Genomic DNA, 26,903 nt, shown 5'->3' with positions numbered 1-26,903 from the left:
GTGATAGGAGATGATTTCATTCAAGAGTAGGCGCATATACACGTGCCAGGTGCACGTATGCTTTCATTCTCGGTAATATATTGAGTTTGGTCGCTCGTCGGCGCAACTAACATAAAACGCCTTTTATCCTCAAACTGTGCATTGGTATAACATTTTCGCGAAACATTCGCCAAAAGGACGCAACGCGAACGGACAGAAACGTTTATAATTTACTACATTAATGCGCAGAGAAATCTATTTTAAGACCCGAAAAGGTTGTTTGACGTTCGCCGGAGTTCTTGTGATCTTTTTCGCGATATTACTACGCGCGCGCGGAGCAAGTCAGTAAAAAAAAAAGAGGAAAAAACCATGCAAACAAGATAAATCGGACGAAATAAATCAAACGGAGTGAATTATACTCGGTACTTTGCTCGCCTGCCGACTTCAACGAGTTAAACGTTCGTAGCAACAAAGAAAGCAGACATAATAACTTTGGTTGACGCAGCGTAGCACTGTTTCCTCCTCGAGAATACAACCATGCTGTAATATCGTATCTCGGAATTTTCTCGAATAAACAGATGTAAATCGCTCGAATATTCTACAAAATGATAAAACGCGAAATAAGAATTCGGAGAAATTAAATTGTAATTAACATAACAGAAATTAAAATGTAATTAACAAACATATACTTTTTGGTAAATATAAGAGATTTATTACATAAATTTCTTACAAACTGTGGATTTTCATACATTAAAATCTTTCTCTAGATACATAAATATCTCGCGAGCAGATTTCATAAAACCTTTTCTAACGTATAATATTCCTTGGAATATTATTAGATTCAGAAGTGTGAAAGAGTCGCCGCTCAAAAGCACTCTAATCATTTAGGCTCGATCGATCGAAGGCCGAGGAAAAGTAGCTCCACGCTCCACGGCTAATCATCGATAATCCGGCATATTGCCGTCTCACTGGCCAATTTATGATTATAACGCGGTGCGAAAGTTAACGAGAGCGGCGAGGGTCGGTCTTCACTGTCTGCGGCGTTACAAGCTCGTTTGTTAAACTTAAAATTGATCCTCCCTTCGATGGTGGGAGTGCCGTGGTACATTAATTACAGCGGGATGGCTACGGCAACCGGAAGGGGGATCGGTAGGAACTCTTGTCGCCAGAATTAGAAGGCGTTTCGCACAAAGCGTGGCTTCTTGTGACAGGAGACTCGAATTTCAGTTCCTTTGTCAGAATTCTTCTACTTCTTCGACATACTTCAAAATAACTCATTGAAGCATGTAGCGAAGCCGCGATCGTTCAAACAAGACTGCGGAAAGTATATAAATTTACACAAAAATTATGCGATTGTGAAATTAGTAGTTTTAGCAACACTAGTCAATTTTTCAAATTTCAATAATTATTAGATCACAAATGCGCACATGCGAGTATCTACATAATTCAGAATTATTATAAGTTCTGAGGATGGTCACAATAAATGTGCCGAAACGTCTGCGATTTTAAATTCGTTTTATTAATTTAAGAGCACATAACACCTGGCTTTGGGCTTGCATAGCTATCATAATCAAATTGATAATTGGTTGATTAATAAGGCCCAAATAACTAATTTCTATTTGTTATTAATTATAAGTTCAATTTGTTTTATTTGCTCATTATTCTATCTGTTATTTTTATAACTAGCCCGTTGTACTTTTAATAACGCAAAAACGACGATTCAACAATATGGTGGATTAGTCACGAGTGCCATCAGCATCGTCGGAGAACGTGCAACGTCGTGAAAAGGTAGAATATACCCTACAATGGGACGGATTTTGCAATTGTATCCTCAGTCTCTATCCTTATTTGGATTCCATGCAATCGTAGGTACTTACTAGCGCGGATATACCTAACGAGCTCGAGCTCCCCGCGACCCAGGCCGAAGCGCATTCCGACTAGGGAAAGTTCAAGCTCGTCCTTAACTCGGCGCAAGCTCGTATAACTTCTATCCGTCGCTCGTCCCCTCGTATAACTTCTGTCCAGAGTTCGTTCCACGGATAAATAGGTATAGGTACATTTCCATCTCCTTCTCGGATACCGCCTATATTATATTCTGGCTGTCCTCATTTTCCACGCTCGCCGCGAACACTACAGCTACACCGCGCGCGCGCGTCCATTTTTCCGCCCAGCTTGACGGATGTTTCGTCACATCCGTTTTACTTTCGCGTTATTCGCAAATAAACAAATCTTGTTACAGCAAGGTCGTCGTTGAAAAATTGCACATCCGAGTGGAGTCTTGCCGGTTGCGCTTGACTAATGGATGTAATTTTGGAAAATGTAGTGTCTAAACGTAGCATCTAAACGCGACATGGAAATAATAATCTGGTTAAAGTGCAATTCCATTTTGATATCTAATTTCGCTTTTCGATTTTGCGAGCTCGTGATAATTGATGTAATTGCTTCTGATATTATTGTACGTGCACATTTGTCAGTTCGAATTCAATGTATTGGTGAATTTATGTAGCACATTTCCCCTTTCTCGATTTTCACGTTTTGCGAACAGTATTTCGCACTCTTCGCTCGTTAGCTGAAAAAGTCATTTTAGACAACAATCATTGATGAAATAATAACCAAATAATTTTAAAATATAACATATTTCTATTGAAAAGGTAAGCCACTTCCGATGGTCACATCGCATTACATTTTCCAATGATATGACTGCGCGTTAAAACTGCAAACGCTTCAACTACGTAATCTTTTATTCATACTATACGTCATCTTTTTTCACGACTGTACTTTTTAACTCTTTTATCTGTCAGTCGCGCTATCGTTTAATTAATAAATGAAATCTTTGAAGTGTCATATGTGTCAGTCAAATTGATCGCTTTGATATTCAATCTATATGTATTTACACGATGTTACGTTTATTCACAGTTTTCATTCACTTTCCATGTCATTTGTATAATCGCACCATGCATTATATAATGTACTATTTATTTATTCTGTATAATCAGTTATTATCTTTTTCCATTATTGTGTGCGTCATTAGTATTTAACTTCATTAGCATCATTATTACTGCATTTAAACGCAAAGTGGTTTCTAATAATTAAACTTTTTGTTCTCAACTTTTGAAATCAATTGCCTGCAATTTTAAAATGTGCTTTGAAATTATAATAATATTAAAAAGTTCGAGTAAACGACGAGGGTAATTAAAATTTTTCAAATATAAATTTGCATTCATTAATTTATTTAGCATATATGTTAAGCAATTGCTATATTACAAAATTTAAACGTTGTAGTAGAAACAATTGGTCAGCAAGCTTTTGATACATAATTATAATGTTTGATATGTAATTATAAAAATATTATGATTATTATTAAATATTGCGGATACAATTACATTTTTATTGTTTGCATGCTTTATCTGAAAAATTGTTTAAATGTATAAAAAATATATATAAATTTGTATTAATTAATTTATTTAGTATGTATGTTGAGACATAATTGTTACCAAATTTGACAGTAGTAATAAAAGCAACTGGTCAGACGAGCTTTTGATGAGCAATTGCAATATTATAAATTCAGAGCCATTTAAAATAGTTATAATTATCATTAAACATTGTAAATATAATTATATTTTTATTGCTTTTTACATCTAAAGATATCTAACAAAAAGTTTCCAAAGATTTTTGGGTTAAAAATGTATTTTTATAAATGTCACGTCAGTTTACATATTATTCATACAATTTTTTGATTGTACGAATAACCGATGTAAAATGCAAGAATTGTTGGGAAAAAAATTCTAAAAAAATCCAGAAGTTTGAAAGAATCACTCGTTCGACTCGCGATGATATTGTCGCGCGATTCGTCACTAGTGTAACGGGTGCGCGATTCCGCGTTTCCCTCTCGTTTTCCTTTCCTTCAAACATATCATTTTTTATTCATTCCGCATAACCATGCCCCCATCATTTTCGTCCTTCTCCCTTCGTCCAACTGTCTCCGTGCGACCTGCTTTGACTTCCACTTCGCGGCTTCGACCGGCTTTTTACACCCGGTCGTTAGGAGCCGGACCGCAAATGTCTCCGCATGAATTCTAATGTTCGACCCTCACTCACTCCCGCGTTTTCCCTCTCTTACTCCCGCCTTGGCCTTCCGTCGTCACCCGCGGCCCGGTAATCCTGGCCAGTTTCGCCCTCTCCATCCTCCCGACCGTTTCTGCAGGCGGAATTTGCTGGAGACCACCGTAACGCGAATACCGCGGAAGTCGTGTGAAACCAGGGAAGCGTTTTGTCCTGCATTTTCATAAGATTCCGACGACGGCGCGTTAAGGCTAATTGTTTCGTTAATTTATGAGCGGTCCTCTATGCTAACGACGAGGCTGACGGAGGGTGTTGTTAATTAATGCGAAATTTCGTAATATGTCACTCAAACTGTTAGTCAGACGTCGTTTCTATGGTCGTTGCTAGGCGGCAGGAACAAAAGGAAATAATGATATTTGTTGAAACATGCTGTCAGTATACACACATATATGTATATAGTATTAAAAAAATGATTAGTGCATGTAGGAAAGTTTTGATACCATTAATTATCAATTAATAATGCCGGAACAATTGTTAACGAAATTTTTGAAATAATAATTTTCTATAAAAAAGTAATTTATTTTCTTGTTACAGCAAACGCTGAATTAATACACCTTTTATCGTAGATCGTTGCTTTTCGTCGGATTGCCGATAAAAACATTGAATATCCCTTCGGAGGAGTGTCGCGTTATCGAACCAAATAAACGCGAAATGCAGTTCCACGCGTCCACGCGACAATGAAATTAGACTCGCGGGAATCGGGGCGGTTTTATTTCCGTCCTCGTTAGCCGCGGTGCGCACTGTAAACGAAGCAACCGAAACAAAGGGATTGATCGGTGCGGCGTTGTAATTTATCGGGACGCGCCGCGGAAGAGCGCTTGACACTCGTCGCGCGCGACTTTCTAAAATGAGATTTGCGCCGCGCTTTGTCGTCGCGCGGATAATCGCGCGGCCGTCGCAAAGCCGGCTTCGTCCTGATAATCCGCCCTGACGAGTCTGACCCGGCAACTCGTTTTTTTTTAACGAACCTGCGAGCGACTCCCTGATAAAAATGACAGAACTTTATCAGGGGCTCGCGCTCGCGTTCGGCCATACTGCCGCTGGTTCGATAACGCGGCCTCGCTCTTGCAGCGCGATTTATGCGGGGGTCCTTATCGTCCCGGCCGAATCGAACGTTTGCTTCATGAAAAATTGGAAAAAATTATTTCATACCGACGCCGGCCCGTACGTATCTCATCTGTCACGGTATCACAGCTCCATACGTCAATTCTATCTCTCGTTATAATGGCGCGTTTCCCGTCAACGTGGATTGGATCGTGTGTCATGTATTAAGAAAATTTGCCAACGTAACCAGCACTCACGATCTACAATCAACGTCGTCTATAATGCAGCCCTCGATTTCGTCGACCGTGATGTTGCGTTTAATAGAATAAAATACGACGGAATAAAGTATGTCGAGGATGTACTACACGTTTTTATAAAATCAATAATTTTTTTCGGAAATTATGTAGAACTATAAAATAATAAAATGTACAAAAATATATAAAAATAAATGAACATTAATACTGGCGATCGCTATTAATAATGCGTTATTAATAGCGACGTTATCAAGCAGCGCGAAAGCTTTTCGCTATAGTCGGGTGCTTAAACGAATATGTGAAATATATAATGCACGAGACACCAAACGATAAGAGACGATCTCTCACGGGGAGAGTGCACGTTTTTATCCACGAAAAAATTAACGGAATTCGACCGATCCGTGCGCGCGCTTGCTCCCGTGCGATTTATTCCTCTTACCGGTAATCGCCAAGACGACCATTTTCTCGGCCATTTTTCCACTCATTTGCCGCACCATTTTTTCCCGTCGTACCTACCGGTTCGAATGAAGACAAACGCGACACGGGAGACGGCGATGCGATACACATATATAAACGCGTATGTACGTACCACGTGTGCACCTAAATATATATACCTCCCCGAGGTTAAGTGACGTGGCACTGGCTTTATGGAAATGAACGGGGAAGTTCTGCATTTACGGCGACGCCGACGCAAAGTTTTCCCTGGAATTCGGTTCTACCGCGACGTCGAGCGGGACATTCAAGTTTCAGCAGGGACGAAGGGGAGGCGGGTCGCGTAGTATTTCGAAAGCAAAATGTCATTCGCTATGATTAAAAGTTTATAACAGTTCCCGATTTAATGCGAATTATTGCGCAATTGCTTATTTACGCCCATAACATATATTTGCGTCGCAGATTTCTTCATTTTATAAATTGAAAATGTTGAACAACGGTGCAACGAATGATAAACGAGACAGCGTTATCCTAAATTAATTTAATCCACTCTTTTTTTTTCATCTTTTACGTTGCGTACAAATAGTCTAAGTTTAGAAAAAAAAACAAATTGCAAGACTGTTCAACTCTTTTTTTCCAATTAGATATTAAATTACAGTTCAGACGAAACTTACTATTTACATTACTTAACTTTCGCATTTTATCGCGTGTCAAAGTTCTCAAACATACCACGTTATAGTTGAAACAAAGTTGCCGGAAGTGGAGTTTCTGTCTAAGCGAAAAACTAGTATGAGACATTTTAAGGCCCACTTTGTTCATACAGTAATATATATATAAAATATCAAGTCACAGACGTAAAAAAATTATAAGTAATCCTCCAGTCGCAGACAACTTTTTTATTTTTCTGTTTGAAAACGTGGATAAATTTTATTTCTTATTTAGAATTTTCGTGGAATATGAGGTTGGCAAACACAAAAAGAATAATAAATAAATATAAAAAAAGTCTCAAATTATATTCATTAATTACAGCTATTATGCGAGAGACACGATTATCGCCTTTATCACGCGTTTGAACGCGGTTTCCACGTTGTTCGCTGCTGGAGGGTTAAATATATTTAAAATGATATATATTCCTAAATTTCTTCTCATTTATTAAATGGCTGTAATAAATCCTAAATAAATCCTACGATTTTTTATAATGACCCCACAACGTTCAGAATTTGCTGTAGAAGCTTATACGTCACGTACAGTGCGACACATTGATCACAAACGGCTATTGTGACGGCTAAAAACCTTAACCGTTTCTATATCGTGTATTGTAACGTACGGCGGACATGAACGTCAAGTCCAACGACGCGAATCCCTTGTCTGGAGAAACAAGCGAAAAAGTTTCGCATTTACCGCGACACCGACGAAAAGTTTTCGCTGGAATTCGGTCTTCCCAAAACGAGGGACAGAATGTCCAAGTTTTAGCAAGAAAGGTCGAAGGGTTGTCGGCTCGACCGGAAATGCGTTTCCAAGATGAACCTGCCCCTCTCTCCGCGGCGTACGGCAAACTTGGACGTCAAAAAAGCGCTGGCTGAAGCGTGTCCGGAATTTTTTGCTTCTTTCGCCGGATAAGAAGTATTGAAATGCGACGTACAAACTTTGACGCGACTTTTCCAGATCTTTCAAAGTTACGTGTACCTTTATCTTACGCGATCGATCGCGCCCGCCTCTTCTTTTCCCGTTCACGTTGCATTTGGTTGCTATGTATAAAATATAGATACGTATATACCTATCTGTACGCATTATCTTTTATCTTTTTTTTTTTTTTTTTTTTTTTTTAATATCGTTTCATATTTGCTACTCTTATTTGGAAGACACAGCAGAATGAAACTTTATGGGCAATAATTTCCACGAAAAATTTCTTTTACGAAGGAGATAATATAAGACACTATACAAAAAAAAAATTTTTTCTTGCGCTCCGAAGTTGAGCAAACTTTAATGTACATTCTTGTATAGCTATGAGATGTTTTTATTAATGTCTATAAATTCATCCGCATTTCCGTAAAAATAGTTTGAAGTACTCACATATGCTTGATGTTTGGTGCGATATTCCCTTATTTCCCGATCGTGTTGCGTATGACAGCTTCTCGTACACCAGTAATACATCTGCAACACATATATCCATTTATATATGTATATATTTATATGTATATATCCTTTATATGTATGTTATAAACTCCTTACGTAAAGCTTACGTACGAGTCGAATGCTAACGCAGACACGCTGTCGATAATGGTTTCCTCCTTTACAATGATTAAGTTCGGCTATTAATTAAAGACCACCGTACTTGCACAGGCTGCTTACATTTCGAGTGATTTGATTTAGGTGTACGCTTAAATCAAAACGGCAGTCGTGAGCGGCAATATGCGCGTCCGCGATTCTATTACGCGACTTAAAATGTATTACATGTGTACCTTCGAGTCGTTTGTTTTCACCTACGCGCGAGTTATAATCTTCTTACACTTGGCGAACGTGCGCATGTATATCACCGTGTATGCGGTAACTACGTACATTCCGAACGTTGGATTATCGCTTCGGTACAATTTCCACGCTATTCGCGTTCTCTCCGCGACGTCTCGTAATTCACAAACCACCTACAACCGCCCGAGACCACCCTCTCTCCCGGCCCGAATATCTGGAGCAGAAAGAGCTTTCGAGGGCGGCGACGGAGAAGGCGAGGGGTCGAGAGAGAAAGAGGATAAGAGAAAGGGAGAAAAAAAGAAACAGCAACGGAGAGACATAGTCGAGTGCGAGGGAGAGAGTGAAGCCATTGAAAGAGGGGAAAAAAAAGACGTGAAAGGCGGCTTTAAGGCGGGAAAGGACGAAGAGTTTCTCCCATAAAATATCGCGACACTTTTTCTCCACCTTCGCCCTTAACCCTCATGCCGACGCGACTTCTTTTCTTCGACGCCTGACTCAGAAACGCGCAAAATTAAAATCGGCATTGCATGCATTCGAATGCGACAAGAATCAATCGATGCTGATTACCGAGCTGCGCGTAACGATATTGCTCTCTGTGCACGCGATGCAAGTTTTTGCTTTGTTACCTCTTCTGCAGGCGGGAAAAAAAATGTTTGCTGAACGATGACAAAATCACCGTTGGATCTGATTCAATTTCTCATCCTTTCAGTTTAATATCTTTAGTTTAATATTCAGCAATATTTTTGCAATATTTTACACAAAATTGGCGTAAACGATTCGATTGAAAGTATAGTCAAATATTTTGAATACCATTTACTTATCTGAAGCTCTACGAATCCGTGAAGAGAAATATCCCTTATCAAGCGTACCATCAAGACGGATTACAGATATTGCAACGCAACAATTAAAATCGAATTAAACCATGATAGCGTTAGTTTAGTTGATGCAGTGCCGTGGGACTCCTGTCATTGTAAGCATAATACGACACGATCGATCAACCGACCGAAATCCTGAATATTCCTCGATAATAATAATCCCCACATTTAATGGAACAAATCCTGCTGGGAAAATTTACGGCTGGCTCATACTCGCCTGCTTTGGTTATTCTTAATCGTTTTTCGATATACCATCTCCCTATGGATTCTCTCTAAAACTTCCTCGACCCTAGCTGCCGTATATTTCGTATCGCGCCAACCATGTCAGACGATAATCTTGTATCTTCGTATTACAGATATGTGTAATATGAACATACGTACGTAACACGAGAATACATGAAATATGTACTTATATCATTATCCGTACATCTGTCGAATATATAACTGTTCTTACATTTTTACCTGTATTTCACTTTATTTATTATATCTATGACATTTATATATTGCAATAAAAATCAACGACGCAAATATAAAAAATACTTACATTACAATTCTCTACAATTAAGAATTTGTACACATTTTTCCTTTTTATTGCTATAATTAATTTAAGAAAATATACATTTATTTATATTTTTTGAGAAATTTAAATATTTGATATTTTCAAAATAACAGCATATGGTTTTAGTTATTTTTGGAAATTTCATTAATTAACCAATTATTATAATAAAGTTAAATTTTTATTTCAATAGTCGAGGTAATTGGAGTACATCTGACTATTGCTACGCCTAGATTACTTAGCATTAAATTACGTTAGAAATGAAATCCAAATGGTCCACGTCGAATCGAAATTCTAGCGTAAGTGCGAGGTTACACTTTAAACGAAAATAATTGTTCGTTATCAGCGTCGAACTTCCTGGCCAATAGGACAGAGCCACTAATCAGACAGCAATACAGGTAGAACGGCGTAGCTGTAATACGGATAGAGACGAAGCGGAACAGTCGGATGGGGAAGAACACGAAGAGTGTGAGAACGGTCCTTCCAATAGGATTAACCCTCGTTCCGTTAATCCTTTTATTGGGGCGGCAAATCCTGCGACAGGTCACGAAAGAGGGTGTCTGCTCGACCGGGATTCGCGAGCGGATATCCCGGCGATGGGGACCAGGACACGATCCCAAGTATATCGAAATCGCTATTAGAGTCGACGGTTTAACGACGCCGATAACGGTCTTATAAGGGTCCTACGTATGTCCGCCGATATCGAGAATTTCGGCCATTCGATTTCGAACCCGGCGACCCTGCCGAATCAGCCGATAATTTTCGAAAGCCCCGGCTGCACCAGGTTTTCGGCCGCATTTGGCGCGCGCACGTGATATCTCGCCGTCTCGTGTTTAGAGGCCCGATCAATATTTCACCATCACGTCGCACCATGCGCTTCACATATTTCACGGTAAACATAATACTCCTTGTTAACTGAATGGAGAACTTATTAGTCTTGTACTATGATACGCGGCGTGAATAGAAGAAGCTTTCTCATGCTAATCACCGCTCGCCGTCCACAGCTGCCTGCCTGCCTGTCAACGAAGCTGGAAAAAAGAAATAGTTTGGGGACCATTCGGCGCTAAGGGAACGGATGAAGTAGCATTAGCTCCTTTCAGAAGAAGTGGAAACGGGAAGGCGATGAGATGCGAGATGTGATAAATGGGAATATGTTCGATGCGCATAGACAGATCTATTCGTGTTACGCGTATGCGGCCGCATAGCGTACACGTATATGCAGATAAATGCGAAAAATGGAGATTGCGTGAGACGGGGGAGAGAGAAAGAGAGAGAGAGAGAGAGAGAGAGAGAGAGAGAAAGAGAGAGAGAGAGAGAGCGAGGAGAATCGCTGTCAAAAGAAGAGTATAGAGTTGCATTTGCATGCGAATCCACGTTTTCCTCGTTTCTTTGCAGCGGGATGATGTGCGGCATCAAATGACACGGCGTGCCCCGCTACTTTAATGTCCATCGGTATGTCCGGGATTAGAGAACATATCTCGCTACAAAGTGAATTTATAAAAACGAACGCGTGAGCTCGCGTACTAAATGGAATATTACCTCCTCGCCTCGATGAAAGAACGCAAACCGCGAGTAAGTGATATCGCATACGAGGTGAAGCCAAAAATTAACGACCGTTTTTAATTAAATCCCACATCAAAGAGAAACGTGGTCAAATTTTTAGTAGTCACCTCCCTTCATGGCGTAACCATCTTTTTCATCAACTCTTCGTCGATTTCAATCTCGCGCCGTCAACTTGATATCTGGCGGTTTCGGTCGCACACATCATCGGCATTGCCCGTTGAAATACTATTGACTTTATTTCAAACGTGTTGTACATGAATAAATAGCACCTTTGTAGAGATAGGGTAATATCTGGGCTATCTATTTGCGCTCAAGCCACGATACCTAAGTCGAGCTCCTGCTCCTCACAGTTAAACGGCTCGCTGGATTTGCCTGCGTTTGATGTTCGTCTATGTACGAGACCGTACATATTCCTCTATTCGAAGTTTGCAAATCCAATCTTGTTTGTGTGGTTACGAACAGCTCGATACTTGCGATTGGAACAATGCAGGAGTGAAAATTGAGGGGGGGGGGAAGGAAGAAATATGTGAATTGGATTTACTCGATTACTGCGATTATGGATAATCCATCTCGAGTAAACTAATTAAACTTTCATCAAAGAGTTCGCGGTACTAAGAGCTTTAGAGTACGGTTTGCATTCGCGGTCATGACTCAAGTAAGATTGATTTCCGGTCGCGCTTACGATCAAACTAGTCACTCTAGCTTGATGCCCTTCACTATGTATGTATATGATGAGAGAAGGTCGTGGTTACGGATAGAGCACTCTCGACTAATTAAATCTGCGCAGATGAGTTATGACTGTTGAAACAAACAGAAAATGCACATGTAGCAAAATAATATCCATGATAATGTTAATGGAAATATACACGGAGCAAGATTTTGCAAAGTAAAACTCAACTATTTTTGTGTAAAACAAGTTTGTAAAAATTTAATCTGACATATCACATTAAAATTCAAAGCGTTGTATCTAAATGTGCTTGTGTGTAAATTAAATTTTTTTAGAAGAAGATTTCATCTGCAATTGTATGTTCATAGAAAAAATTTCTTTTATTCTTTCAGTATATATTCATATATATATATACACATATATATATATATATATATATATATATATGTACCATATGTGTCATCCAAAAACGCTTGCTGTAATTATGGCATACGTAATATAAATAATATATATTATATATAAAACAATTCATTATAATTGCAAAGCGGTTTTTCCTATCTTGTGGATTTAGCACGCCGGCCGATAACGACTGTTTTGTGCTATTGCAAAGCATTAATTTTATTTCTGCATTTAATCAATAATATCTCGCACATTAATTATCCAAGATAAATAATTCTGAATTTTTCAACCGTATTGGAGAGAATCTCGGTTATTAAATAAAATATTGTTTCAATTTGCCGCGATTTTTCCATACTATTGAAGCTTATATCACTTCGTGATAGTATAGTGATTTCGAACGGAAGCTAGCGGTGAAGCGATCACGAGTTTCACTCGACCTACTGTTACTGATCAGCTGGTCAGCTGATCATAGTAACATAATAGTTATGTAACAGCTTACACGTGCCACAGGTGCATGTCTGCACGCTGTATTTATTCATAAATGATGCGCGCGCGTCAGATTTTCAAAACGCTATAACTCGATGAAAAATTGATGTAGCAACATGCGCTAAAAATGGGATCTTCTATGCTTCACGTTCCAGAGGTGCCTATATGCATGTTTTTATCATGACGTGTGTATATTTGTGTGAAATATGAAACGATGGATTATGAAACATAAAAGAGCCTTTTATCTGACACTTAAAATATTTATTTATCTGTGAATAATAATTATTTATTCGTAAATAATATTTATGTTTATCTAAAAAGAAGTTCAATTCTTTAATCTGTTAAGATAAATAATGAATTCAGCAAATCACTAGCTGTATAGCAAAGTGCGAAATTATAAATGCGCCAAACTCAATGACGAAGCGCCGCGATAATTTCCTTCTTTGATAAAATCGCGCGCACTCTGAAAGGTACAATCGCGTCATTTCGACACGCAAAATATGTTCCATTCGATAAATTGCGTTTTGCTTACTATGCCATTTTGGCGACGCCATCTGTATATAAACACTGATTTGCATTCATGTTCACGTTCGATCTTAGAGTGGACTGCCCCGCTTCACGATCAAACGCTATGTTCAAATCGTCTTCATGTTCGCTCATCCGCCATCAGGACGAGGACTCACTATTCGAGATTTGCAAATCCAATCAAGTTTATAGATATCAGGTCGAGTCCTTGTAAATAGAGTAGCGCAAGATCGCGCATCCGGCCGGTGGTTTTCGAATAATATCACAAATTCGATGACTGAATTGACGAGCCGTTTTGCTCCCCCGTAGTTTTGCGAAAGACTTGCATTTCCAAGACCTTGTGGCACCGAGCAATGTTTACATGAGAGCCACGTACAACGCGAGTGATCGCTTCCCTCGTGACAGCGGACGTGCGTTACGGTCAAATGATTCGTTCAACTTACTCACTGCCAATATTCTTACGTGCATACGCGCAAACAGACGAAGTTCTTCTCGCACGAGCGAGCTTACAAATCCAATCGCGTCTCTTATTCCCAGCAGCAATCCGGTTACTGGTCTTTTCAAGGTGCAAAACAGAAAAAAAAGAGGAGGAGAATTGAAGAGGAAGGAAACATCATGAAACAAAAAGACGGGGAAAGGGTCAGTCTAACCGGACAGGCAGGATTTAAGAAAGGGGGGAGAGGATAAGAGCGAGGGTGCGTCCTTACAAATAGAATGGCGAAGGAGACCCGACGGTTTTATCGTCAAAGCGATAGAATCTACGAATACGGCCAGCGCCAGTCGTTTGTCTCGAGAAAATGCGACACGCACGGACTTCAACTAATGTCACAGCGTGATTAATCTTCGGTGCAAGTCTCTCGCCAAGGAATTACGTTTCTTTCATTGGCGAGCTGACACGTGTTATTACCATGCATAATGAAATTTCTTGAAATGCTTAAAAATATATCCGTCTGCTGCCAAGAAATAAACGATGTATTATATAATGTTTACATAAATAAGTCTCCAAACTTTATTTAAACAATGAAATAAGCGAATAAAGTGGACTGCGATAAGTAATATTCTTCATCTTTATCCGAAGGTTTCATCTAGAATTTATCTAAAGATAAACGCTACACAAAAATTCCATTCTTCATTATTTTCTAGATTTACATCTTCCAGATCTATTAAATTAAATAGCGAAATAGCGAAATTTCTCTTTTGACGCCTGCTTTACTTCTCATTTGTGGTTTCCCACTTCATTATGGTAACTTTATGCATAAACCACCATGACAAAAATCTTGTTAAGCCCGTCTTCATACGGTTATGACAGAAAACGTGACAATGTGTTTTACGTTTTACGTTGGACTGCAATGCTCTAAAGTATGCTTTAAGCTGTGTCTGTGTATAAATGACATTTATAGGTCGCCGCGTAATTACAGCTTAACAATGATTTGTCGAGACACTTGAGAACAAGTAGCATTAATTTTATGCAAAATTATCTTTACTCTTTGGAGAATGTTTCTTTTCGTTCTTCCTGAATTATAAGTTTCTCTGCTTCTTTATGCGGCGCGTATCGCGGGAAGAATATAAATGATTCGTGAATAAATTAATTAAGAGGTTACCAGCGATGTGGAAAGTAATAGAAAATTTGAGCGGGAGAATAGATGTTTTTGGTTTCACGTCGTTTAATAATGCATAAACGGGTCGCGACGGCTGAAGGCCAATTTCATTTCCGCAATTGAAGCTCGGTGTCTAATGAGGCGTGCGCTGGCATTTTAATTGCATGATGATGCAACGAAAGCACTGCTTACTTTTGTATTAATGTCCGCTGACCACTGACACGTATAATGCAGCAAGGAAATTGGAACAGGCGCAATCGTCAATATCGACGATTCGCCACGTGAAGTAACTTGAACGATTTTGACGATCGATACAATAGTCTTCCATCTAAATCAGGATAACCTGTCTAAGCACATACTCTTCCTCGGACGACCTACTCTATATCCTCCTTTTGCCATTGAAACCCTGTCAGGTACAGGATATTTCTTACTGCGCCCGATCTGCCGTAAAACGAGACAGAAGGGCGAACGGCCAGCCTCGATTACCGGGTCGAGTACCACCTCGAAATCGATTATTTTTGAGAAATTAAACTTCACAGGAGAACCTTTGAACAGTCCTCGAAGCTGGGACATTTTTCCAATGTTCTTAAACATCCAAGTTAATTCACTTGTCGTTATTGTCTTTATTGCTTTACATGCCGAATTATACGAATAATATACTACAACAATAAAACTTGAAATATTTTTCAAAAAAGTATTATTTTAATATTACGGGAAGAAAATTGATTATTTTTCCGATATACTTACACGTATTATTTCAATAAGTAGTGCTCGAGAAAAGAATTTCTTCATAAATTCTATTTTTATGATTCGATTTAGCACTAGCGCAACATTTGATACAATTACTATATATATACATTTTATTTCATACATTTCTGTATATAATAAAACATCAGACACACATAAAGCGAATACAAAGAACTCTTGGAGTCGCAACCTCTTTATTCCAGTTTGTCGATACAAATGCTACTTTCACCCTCGTCACCGTAGTCTGTCAGACGTTCGTCGAGCTGCCCGCAAGGTGTTTCGCGAAGTACGCGCTCGTAACCGAGGGCGGACCTGTTCAGAATTTCGTGCTGTACTGAATTCTCTCTTAAATCCCACTACAATAAGATTCCCTCCAAGCTCCTCGTCGACTTCGTGCCCCGTCTGCTTTCACGCACAGGTGAATCCCTATGCCGTCGTGTACGTGTCTAAAGGCGAAAGAAGGGGAGAAAGTTTCGCCTTGCACCCAGAAAACGAGGAGGAAAAAAAAAAGAAAACTAGCTCGTGGACTGGGAACCGGAGACCGCAGGGTATGGCGGGAAAACCGGACGGTCCTCGGAAAATTCCTCGACGTTATTACGCGTCTCTCGTTCCCACATATCGCCCGGGAAGAATAATGGCTACTTCCTGCCGCGACTTTCAGCTTCCGTCGAAATGAAAACTCTGCGCCCGCAGATTCCGAGAAACGTAAACGCGGTCGGTTCTGATTCGTTTCGCGATGATATCCGCGCGATTAATAATTGCCGCGGAATTAAAGCTTTCTCTCGTGGACGCGAACGCGACGAAGACGACGCGGAGAACGAAAATTCGATGACAAAAGGATGTAAAAGAAGGATATGTCAAAATAAAAACAAAACATGTGGCGACAGTGACACGAGAATATAAATATCGGAAAATTTTATGCGATGCCGGCAAATTTATAGTGGCTTGACCCAATTTCCTATCCAAACTCTACGCAAGTTTGCATTTCCTCGTTAGCGTGCATTTTCAAGTTTTAATTGGAAACATCATTATACGGCCGGCTTTCACTGCCGTTGTCTTTAATATTGGATACGATCTATATTAGATTTATGAGCGTTCACGCAACGTTTTGCAAATAGTTTAAATATGTTTTTTTTTTTATTTCACAAGCATCTTGTACAGCCATACGCAATTCTGATTTCGCATTCAGCACGGAATTTTATTTAGTGCGATAATCGCGCGCTTTACCACTGTTGGATGTAACATGCGTACGATCCTCCGCGAAGTTTACGACCACTTAAGAGTATCTCGCTCTTAGCGATTTCTATAGAATTCGTATGCACCGCCAAGCGCGCCGGCTCAAATCGAGATAATCGTCGGGTCGCGGAAACTTTGTCTATTGTGCGCGCGAACTTCATACGGATACGGGGAGGGCCAGGAAACAGTGCTCTGATAATTCTGATAAGGTCGGTGCATGCCCGCGTATTTGCATCGCACCTCCGCGCACCGATACATCTACACACACGGGCGCAGCGACTGCTAAAGGACAAATAGGAACATGCGTGATAGGACAAGTTACCAAGTTAAATGGTTCGTGAACGCTAGTTGGAATTAGTCGTTCCCCAGTTGCTAAATATAATGCTGGCGACACGTACAGGTATCTATCTATGAGGTATTCATCCATTCGCCGGTTCGAAAATGTTTCATACAATCGGCGGCATTGTATCGTTACACTATATACGGTAGACTAAATATATAGCGGAATATGATGCTTCTTAGAGAAAGAGTGAATAAAATGTGCATCATACATATCTATCGTGCCGTGTCATAAAGATAGCTCCGATAATTATGTCTTTTTCTGAAAAGCATCATGAAGACTTGTAATTATCAAGCTCCCTCATTTACTATAATAATGCTCCTTATGTATGAAGGATACAGATGCTTTCATGGCGTGGAATTATAGCGTCCAAGGTTAAAGTACAGCAATGTAACCAATCTTGCTAAGTTTACTGTCGCGGAAGAAGTCTTATGTACGACGGGAGAGCGGGAGCCATGAGATTCGTCTAGTTGCCTGCTGAAGGTAGCTGACATCATCGTCGCGACCCAGTTGAGGATCCGCCCGGTTACATTATGACGGGTACTTGAAACTTGGCGAGTAAAAAATAATTTTGCCCACGATATTCGAGTCCCTGAGTATTCTCTCGGCTGGCAAGTGTTCCCGCTGATGGTCTCTAAGTTATGAAATGGCCTCCTGAAACTTTTCGACTAAAAAAGGAAAAAAAACAGAGGAATAAGGAACGCAAGAATAAATTAAGCAATGGAACAAGCGTATTTCGAAGTCGAAATAAAGATCAGAATAAATTCACCCCGAATTATCGACACTCTGTCAAATCGATTTCCTCGACTTACAAAGTTGAATTATCGTTTCGTGGTAGTACTTAATATCTTATGCGAGAAAATAGTATGAAATTTGAAGACTACTTCATCAATAAGAAAATTAAATATTCAGTCGAATCAATGGTTAAATTATTCGATCACTTAAAATTTTACGCGCAAGTGACGAGGGTCTCAAACAAAAGAACTGAGAAGTAGCAATTGCCTTTGCCTCGTAACTTTTCTAATCCAGGCGGTTGCGTGGAATCCTTTTTGATCGATTTGAATTCTACATTGCTACATAAGTATCGCTTATTTATTGTCGCCTGGCCATTGGATAATGCGTGCCTTGCTATCGGCTGTACATGTGTATAACAAAGTTAGATAGCAGAAGTATCATCTGCATTAACGTAGCACCTGTCCGTGCAGTATGCAAACTTTGCCGGCATCATTAGCCTGACCCAGGCTGGCTGCAACGACTAGATATATTTAGTATAATAATAGACGCTAAACTTGTCCAGTCGTGAGCCAATGCATAGAGTCGATAATACTGCGACCATCTGCCGCCTATACTTGATCAAGCGTTCCTTTCGCATACTTGACGCAACTTTGGTATGCTCATTGTGTGTCGTATACGAGCTTGCGCATCGATTTGAAACTTTCACGATATATCGGAACAAATAAGATGATAAACACGTAAATACCTTGCGCAAAGTTTAGCCCATACAAAATAGCTTAAGAGATTGCAAAAATTTCAAAAAAATTGAAATATTTAATTTTGTAGAATAATCCAAAAATATTTGTCGTATATCTCATATTTTTCATTTTTTCGCTAATTATATTTTATAAATTTTAAATGTTATATTTTTAGAAAAATGTACATATTTTTTCACAATTATTTTATACGTAACAGTGAATATCATCTTTATTTATAAAAGAACAAGCTCCTGTAATTTTTAAGTATCTCAGTTGTTTACTTAAATAAATTAATATCTGCCTTTTATATGTGTGTGTGAATATATAAAAAGTATCATTATACATTATTCAGCCACCAAGTAATTTTTTACTATAGTCTATACCGCATCCAGGAAACTGATTAAAATTTAACAAACTATCTTATAGTTATCTCGTTAACTGTTAGTTTTAATGAAATTTATGTATGCTAAAAAGAAATTTACGCGGACAGCATGTTGCCGCTATACGGTTTATTTAGTACATTGTACATATGTCTTAAATGAGCATTAATTTTCGCTGCATACGTATGCTCATACGGTTAGCTATGTGAATTTAAACAAAAAATATTGTGTGCTACTGTATTATATTATATATCAAGTTAAACAAAACTTAAATAAATTTGTAGCACACACACACACATCTTTATAAAATCATAATAAATGTAAATAGACTTTACCTCAACACTCAAGTTTTGGTCACTAATGAGGAAAATTCAAAAGTTGCGCAAGAACAGCGACGCTTAATTAAATTTTTGCAGGACAAAAATTGTCCCTAAATTTCTTAGAAAATATGCTCCTGCAATTTGACGCGCAAAACTTTATGGAATATCCTGGATAACTTCAAGAGAGGAATGTTGTAGCAGTGTGTAGAACTACGATACCTCGTACAATCGACGCACGAATCTAACAAGTACGTTTCAAAGTACGAAGTGCACAGATGTTCGGTCCTTGAGGGAAATACTGCTCGCGATATTCCCCAAGTTAACATCCGTCAGCAGCAACTTACAATTAGAAGCGGAACCTCGCGACAATCGGAAGAGGGTGGATAAAGGACTTGGTGTGTGCGTCGTATTTTTACGACCGTCTGCAAATATTGGCAAGTGTTAACTCGACCGCGCGAAGGCACGCGGAATTAATAATGACGAAAGAGCGAGGAGACACTCTTGACCAAGGCACGGGCGCACATATATCACAATGCCCCATTATGCTTATGAATATAAATGTACCCTCGGGGTGGCCGCAATAAATGCCGGCCACCGCGCCGCCGGATCTCTGAATTCTGCTCTACTGCACGTACACGTGGTAGCCGCGGAGCAACGAAAATAAAAACGGCGCGAGCCTCTAGCTTCTCTCTTCCTATGTTCTTTTTTGTTTTTTTTTTTTTTTAGCTCGGACCCTCTAGACGAACACCGGGCGTGAGGGCGAGCATAAAAGAATAATTAAAATAAAGTAGGCTGCGCGTAATTTCGCCGAAATTATACACGGGTACTATAATGATAACAACGAAATGGTTAATAAGTCGCTGCCTCTAGGCATGCGCAATTTCCTTTGTAAACTCGATGAAATGGCCTCGGAAAAGCCATTTTCTATTCGAATCGAAAAAGGAAGTCCTAAAGATCATACTTGAAATACATATTTGGCTTCTTTAACAATCGTTTCAAATATACTGTTTTTAACAAGTTTTTATTTATATTTAAATGGAATTCAAGCATTTAATTCATTAAATTTTTGCCATTAAGAAACGTGAGTCAATGAATTCATTATAAAAAACCGACAACGTTTATCGTGTTACGTAACTTGTTGTCAGCGCAAGGCCACAATGTTATTCGCATTAAGGTACGAAAATACCGTCGTTTCTCAGTCATTTAGACGACCGGTGCAAAAATCTCCGGCCACAAGTCTTGTCAGTTTCTTCTTTAGCGATTAACTTGTAGGGGTTGCAGCTCCCACAGCTACCTCCTCTCTTTTTCCTCGCCAGCACTCTTTTATCCGCCGCCTACCTTCCCTTTGGATCGCTTCCAACCGTTTGAATCTTCCCTCACCTTCGCAATCGGTGCAGCCGATATCCTATCTCCGTCGCTCTCCCTTTTTTTCTTCCACCCATTCCGAGATGGTCCGTTCTTCTTTACGTTTTATCGCGTTTGTCCATCATCGCCATTTATCTGAGGCGTACTGGCCGTTGCGGTTAAACGCCATGACGTTAAAAACTCCGAATCATCACATTACCGCATAATAGATATAGATTAGCATAGCTATCACATAATTGTGTGTAAATGCTGTATAATTGCGCAAAAACTGCGCATTTATACAAATAACATAGTCACAAATTCAATTTTTGTTCTTTTATCAGTATTGTTTTTTCTAGCAACAATAATATACCATCTATTATTTTTTTTATGTATCACCTTTTTCACTTGAATTTCAATAAAACTTCAATATTGGTTTAACGCTGAATATTGAACGACTGAAAAAAAAAGGTTGTTTATTTGATGCACTGACCACAATGCTAAATAATGTCAATTTTCACATACGAAAAGATCGTTTGTTTCAAAAACAAAAATGTGGGTTTATTTTATAAATAAAAATAAACTTGAAAGGTTGACGAAACTAAAAGAATTAGTATTCATGCTTGTCAATATTAACCGACGGAGTAATTGGGCGTCTTACGTTTTCATTCATTGTTATCTTCTTCACTCAATCGTTTACTCCCCGTTATTAAAAGCGACTTTGTTAACGTGGTAATCAAATTTAGATCTGTACGGCTTGCCGCCGGCACATACGCCGTTTTTATCAATGATCCTTTTTGTCTTCGGCGTGCTAATAAAAACGGATCTATCCAGCAGGCGTTCAGTATGTACCGCAAGCTGACACTTTTGCGGTATTATTGTGCTTTGTGGAAGACCACGCATAATGGTCAACGAGATTACCCATCATATGACGGTCGCTCGATCCTCATAAAGGGAATAGCACGCGCATTTGTCTCAGTGCTAAATAATAATAACCTATAAATAATACTGGCACGTAAACAGATGTTCGCACATTACAACGTGATATTTTTCTAAACCAAACATATGACAGAGACATTATCACGCACAATTATTACGAGTGTTATTGCGTAAAATAGTGATGTTACATAATACACAACTCTCTTCGAGGATAGAATAATTACAATTTCGTTTAAGACTTGCGGAGCTCCCGTGCACTTTTGAATATCCCCAGAACACCGGTTTATATATCAACTGTATTTCTGTCTTGTTTTTCCAACGATAACGATCGCTGTTATTTTTGCATGTTACAGTTTGCAACCAGTTTAGCAGAGGCGTGTTTTCGATGTTGGGCGCCGTAAGTCCAGACTCGTTCGATACGCTGCACTCTTACAGCAACACCTTCCAGATGCCATTTGTGACACCCTGGTTCCCCGAAAAGGTAAACAAGGTTTTTTTCCTCTTAAATTGATGGTGAAATAGCTTGTTTTTATTATCCAATACTTTTTATTTCTTTTTTTCTTCCTCTCTTACGACAGCTAGATAATTTCTTAAGATTACATCAGAGTGATAATTATTATGCGCATCAATTAAATGTATACTCATTGTATACTCATACAAATTATAATTTATAATTCATCGCTCATCTTACTTTTTAATGTTTTCACGGAATCTCGTAGTTATCGATTCAGACGAACCGTGGTTTCTACAGTTTTTAGTTTGTTTCACTTGATACAATTACACGATTAGTCATAGCTAGTGGTTTTTCGCGGAGTACGGTAATGAATCGAAGTCTTGTTTGGATTTAATTTATTCATGAAATCTGTTTTTCATGGAATCTGTGTTACAATCTGTATATCTTTTCTTTGGCGCATTGAAGCAAGACGTAGAAGGAAATCTGAAAGGCATTATCCCGCAAACTGGTTCTGCTTAAATTATCTATGAAATTTAGATTTTGTTTCATCCTGATATTCGATGCTTGTAGAAATATGTAATGTAATTATTTTTTAACAGCGGTAGGAATGTTAAATATAGTATTATGTAAATCATATTTCTAATTTAATTCCAAATTTTCTCAAATTTATTATTTCATGGAATAATAATTTAAAAATTCATTTAAGTTCATTTTAGAAATCGTATATTCATAGCGGAATAATGTATCGTTTATAACTTGTTTGCGACGGTAAATTTTTCGTCACGTTTATGAATTCGGCGCAAAAAAAAGAGATGTACGCGCGCGTGACAATAATCGTGTGCGAAATCAATAGTACCGTTTTAAGCTGCAGCTGATAATTAGCGGCGGTATGAGACGCCTGATGATGGATTCGGTCGATATGATCATCCATACAAATATGTAAATATGTATGCAATACATACGGCATACATATTACAATTTGAATTTCGAAATGAATTGGCTCGTCGAAAATTTATTCGCCGGCTCGAATTGCCGCATTTATCGCGCCGCTGTACCATGCGCAAAACTGATATCGCGCTAGGCTCTATAGGATAAACGTCGAGCTCGATCATGAGTATTTCGATCGTTGTGTGTGTATTTTTCCCACGATATATTCCCACGTAGTGTAAGTTTATATATATATACTTTTATATATATATCTGTACGCGTAACGAACGTCGATGTCGTTTAAATGGTAATCGCGCGGTAATGCTGATTCGACGCCTCGGCTTTATACTCCTTTTCGTTTTTTTTTTTTTTTTTTTGAGGCCAATTACGGTTTGCCAGGAACGGCCATTTATATAGAGAAAATCCTTTTCAATTTCCATGAGATCCTTCCTCGCACTGCGCTTACACCGCTGCCTCGCTCTCAAGAAAAAGAGACGTTATCGATACCATTGGAAATTCAATACGTGAATATGATTATTGCGGTTGGACGATGATTAATTTTTGAAACGCGATAGGATATTTATTCCATCAATATCTAAAGAATCAATAAAGAAAGCATTATTTTAAACAGATTAAATCTACATAACCACCTCGCAAAATTTGATCCTTTTTCTAAAATTTCGCAGCGCCAGCCAAAAACGCGAAAATATTTTGCGAGAAAAAGCCGGGCGGAAACTCGACAAGCGGAATAGTATCAAAAGGCATATATTTCGACGGTAAATCACGCCGCGCGTGCACCAGTTGCACATTCGTGAGGAATTAAATCTCAAAGAGAATTCATGAACGGTAGAAGCTCGATTGCGACCGGCTTAGATTAAAGTTTCGACGGAGCTTCCTATCCTTCCTAAGTAGAATTAATTTTGGCTTCGCGTTAAGCGGGAGACGTACGGTTACTTGTTGAAAATTTTACATCGAAAATGATTCCGTGGATGCCGAAATGCACGAGATTATTGTATCTAGGTCCTGACGCCGTCTTCGGGTCTCCTGGACTTCGCCATAAGTATGCGACCGGATTACCATCGCGCTATCATCGATACGGTGCGATACTACGGATGGAAGAAAATCATCTACCTCTACGACTCCCATGATGGTAAGTCCTTTACCCTGCGGCTTTCTCATGCATTTCTCATTTTACAGCGCGTAGCCGCGGGCTGCAGCGCGCACCGCTCGCTACAGCTCATGCCTTTTCGCCTCCGCCCCCTACGATATTTCTCTTTTTATTATTTCCGCCAAGTAGGCTCGGTCTCTCGTGGCCAACTTCGCCGATATCGTAGACATGGGATATCGAATGGATTCCCCGACTTCTGCGCGGAATAAAAACGCGCGTACGCGTGTCTGGCTTGACACTATATAACCATAGCTCTGTATATACACGATATACGATTTGATATATGTCACGAAAAATCGAATCCACTAAATTCACAACGGTTACAATTCGTTATATCCGGTTGATTAAAACAGTTATATATTTATAACCAAAAATAAAATTTACTCTGCCTTGATTTACTTCAGATTCTTGCTCGTGAATTCGTTGAAAAAAAATTCGATAGAATTCATCAGATTTTTTTATTATATTGAAAGAAGTCTGTTACCAATGTAAAAAGATTCATAGCTTACACAATTAGAAATTTATATCGTATATTTAAATAATGATGTTCATAAGCATGTTAAAAACGTAATGAATCTATAAACAACAGTGCTTCACATGCAAAAAAAATTTCTATAAAATATAATGATAATTCCTTCATCAAATATAATACTTTTAAATAAGGCAAAATAATGTACGAGATTATGAGATATCATAGCTAATGTCTTTTTGCAACACGTTGCTACTTAAAAACAAATTGCGTAATTAATTAATTACTCGTGCCATGTATTTTGCCCGCTCTTTTTTTTCTTTCCACATCGTTGAAGTCATATGATTTTCAGTAAAACCAAATAAAATTATGTGCACACATATTATGCAAACACTAAAAACACTGAGAATTTTAAGTATAAAACTAAAAAGAGACATAAATTTCTATTTGCCATAGTCTATCGCTTTTTCATATATAATTGCATTTTCAATTAGAAATGCTGTTCTCATATAAAATCAGTAATTGCACGCAAGATCACCGATTATATTTCTTTCCTCAACATATTTCCGCATGTTGAGGAAAACGATTCGATGTGTAACGTCTTCTCAGACAAATCACACAGCCTCGGGCAAGGTCTTCGCCTTTTACTTTCGCTACGATTGCACGGTTATCTGATTGCCTGGTCTACGTGAATATAACGCTCCGGGAAAATTGATACACTGAACATTCAGTCACTTGTTATTTAAAGAAATCCGAACCGATTATTATAAATTTAGATTATAATTTTCTTATTACATATCTTTCCTCATTTTCCTAATTATATATGCAGCTTATATTCTTGGCGATAAAATAAATAATTAATGCATATATAAATATGAAGTTAAAAGATAATCTATTTTTCTGACAAATTATATGTATCATTATTTAAATATTATATTTTGAAATTAAATTTTGGTATATATACAAATTTTTAAAAGCTTTATAAAAATAGTCCATTTTGTTCAAATTAAATTGTGGAGCATAGAAACGAGTTGCTTTTATATCTTGAAATTGCAGAACATCTAATATAAATTGTACCAAGACATCACTTTCCTCGATCTGTTTCGCACGAAATCTCATGTCAATCTTGATGCTAAAGGCGAAGCGACAGCGGTTTAATTACTTAATTAATGGGACACGGGGTAACTCTGACTGAACGAAACGATTAATCACCGTGGATCGCTAGACAGTTTTGTATCTCGTCGACTTCCGGCTGTTATAACTTGGTCACGTGCCTCGGGCACGAGAAAGCCATTTGGAATTCCTCGAGCCGACCAATTGCTCTTCTTCGACAAACTCCGATAAGAACGAGCTGGAGGTAGTCTAGTATCGCGGAAACGGAGGGAGTTTAATTACCGAATGCAAATGCAAATATACTTTAGGGACTATCGTGCTGTCTCCGCGCGCTGAACGACCTCTTTCCTTCCTTCCTCTCGCCTCACCCCGTCCCGCCTCTTCACACTGCTGCTATCTGACGTAGTTTAACCATGCCGTTTCTCGATTAAGGCGAGTATGCGGAAAGGAGCAAGATGATGAGCATTCCGAGATCATTTGGATTTTATGGCAAATTTTTCATTCTTAGCCTTTTTCGTGTTTCGCGAATAATTGTGGATAAAATGTAGCTGTGTTAACGATGAAACATAATTTGTTTGCGCAATACAAACAATCGCGGCAGCAATTACACTTGTACGGAATGTAACACAAAAACACCTGTGCAGAATAATTCTCTCATGGCATGCACCATGTTTTTTTACTCGAATCAATATACCTTTGATGTTAACTACAAACATATCGATGTTACAAATAATAAACGCAGATAAACAGAATTAAGCTTTATTTTTATGATTTATTTTTATGATTTATTTTTGTTTTTAATATAGCAAAAGTCACAATTAGCAAAACCTTACTAATTAATTAAGAATTTTTTAAATCATATCAATCTAGCATTACCAAAAATCGAATTTATAAGGATTACAATTTGTGGTATCCAATTATTGCATCTGAACAAACTTTTGGTCCAATTCAATAATTAAAACAGAGATATATATTTATAACTGGATGTAAATATTACTTCACCTTGTAGAATGCAAAAAATATTG

General features: G+C 38.5%; 1 protein-coding gene and 1 long non-coding RNA gene across 10 annotated transcripts in view; one reads left to right on the top strand and one right to left on the bottom strand.

Moving 5' to 3' along the window:
- The window catches only part of GluRIB (Glutamate receptor IB), a 219,046-nt gene that overhangs the window by 130,676 nt on the left and 61,467 nt on the right, over positions 1 to 26,903 (top strand). For all 9 annotated transcript variants that reach the window (XR_001101659.2, XM_067357086.1, XM_067357057.1 and 6 more), the window contains 2 exons: positions 22,101 to 22,228; positions 24,149 to 24,278. Coding sequence is in view for 8 of the 9 variants with exons in the window: in XM_067357086.1 (XP_067213187.1) it covers positions 22,101 to 22,228; positions 24,149 to 24,278 (258 nt within the window). In the remaining variant the exon portion in view is untranslated. The remainder of the gene's footprint in view (positions 1 to 22,100; positions 22,229 to 24,148; positions 24,279 to 26,903) is intronic.
- Positions 7,616 to 26,903, bottom strand: part of LOC137000523 (uncharacterized) — a 94,708-nt gene continuing 75,420 nt past the window's right edge. The window contains exon 3 of the long non-coding RNA XR_010890784.1: positions 7,616 to 7,985. This is a non-coding gene — a long non-coding RNA (uncharacterized lncRNA). The remainder of the gene's footprint in view (positions 7,986 to 26,903) is intronic.

This window comes from Linepithema humile, chromosome 1 (genome assembly GCF_040581485.1).
Source record: "Linepithema humile isolate Giens D197 chromosome 1, Lhum_UNIL_v1.0, whole genome shotgun sequence".
In the NCBI taxonomy this organism is placed as follows: domain Eukaryota; kingdom Metazoa; phylum Arthropoda; class Insecta; order Hymenoptera; family Formicidae; genus Linepithema; species Linepithema humile.
The sequence above is the reverse complement of the archived record's forward strand: the minus strand, read 5'-3'. Positions and strand labels throughout refer to the sequence as shown.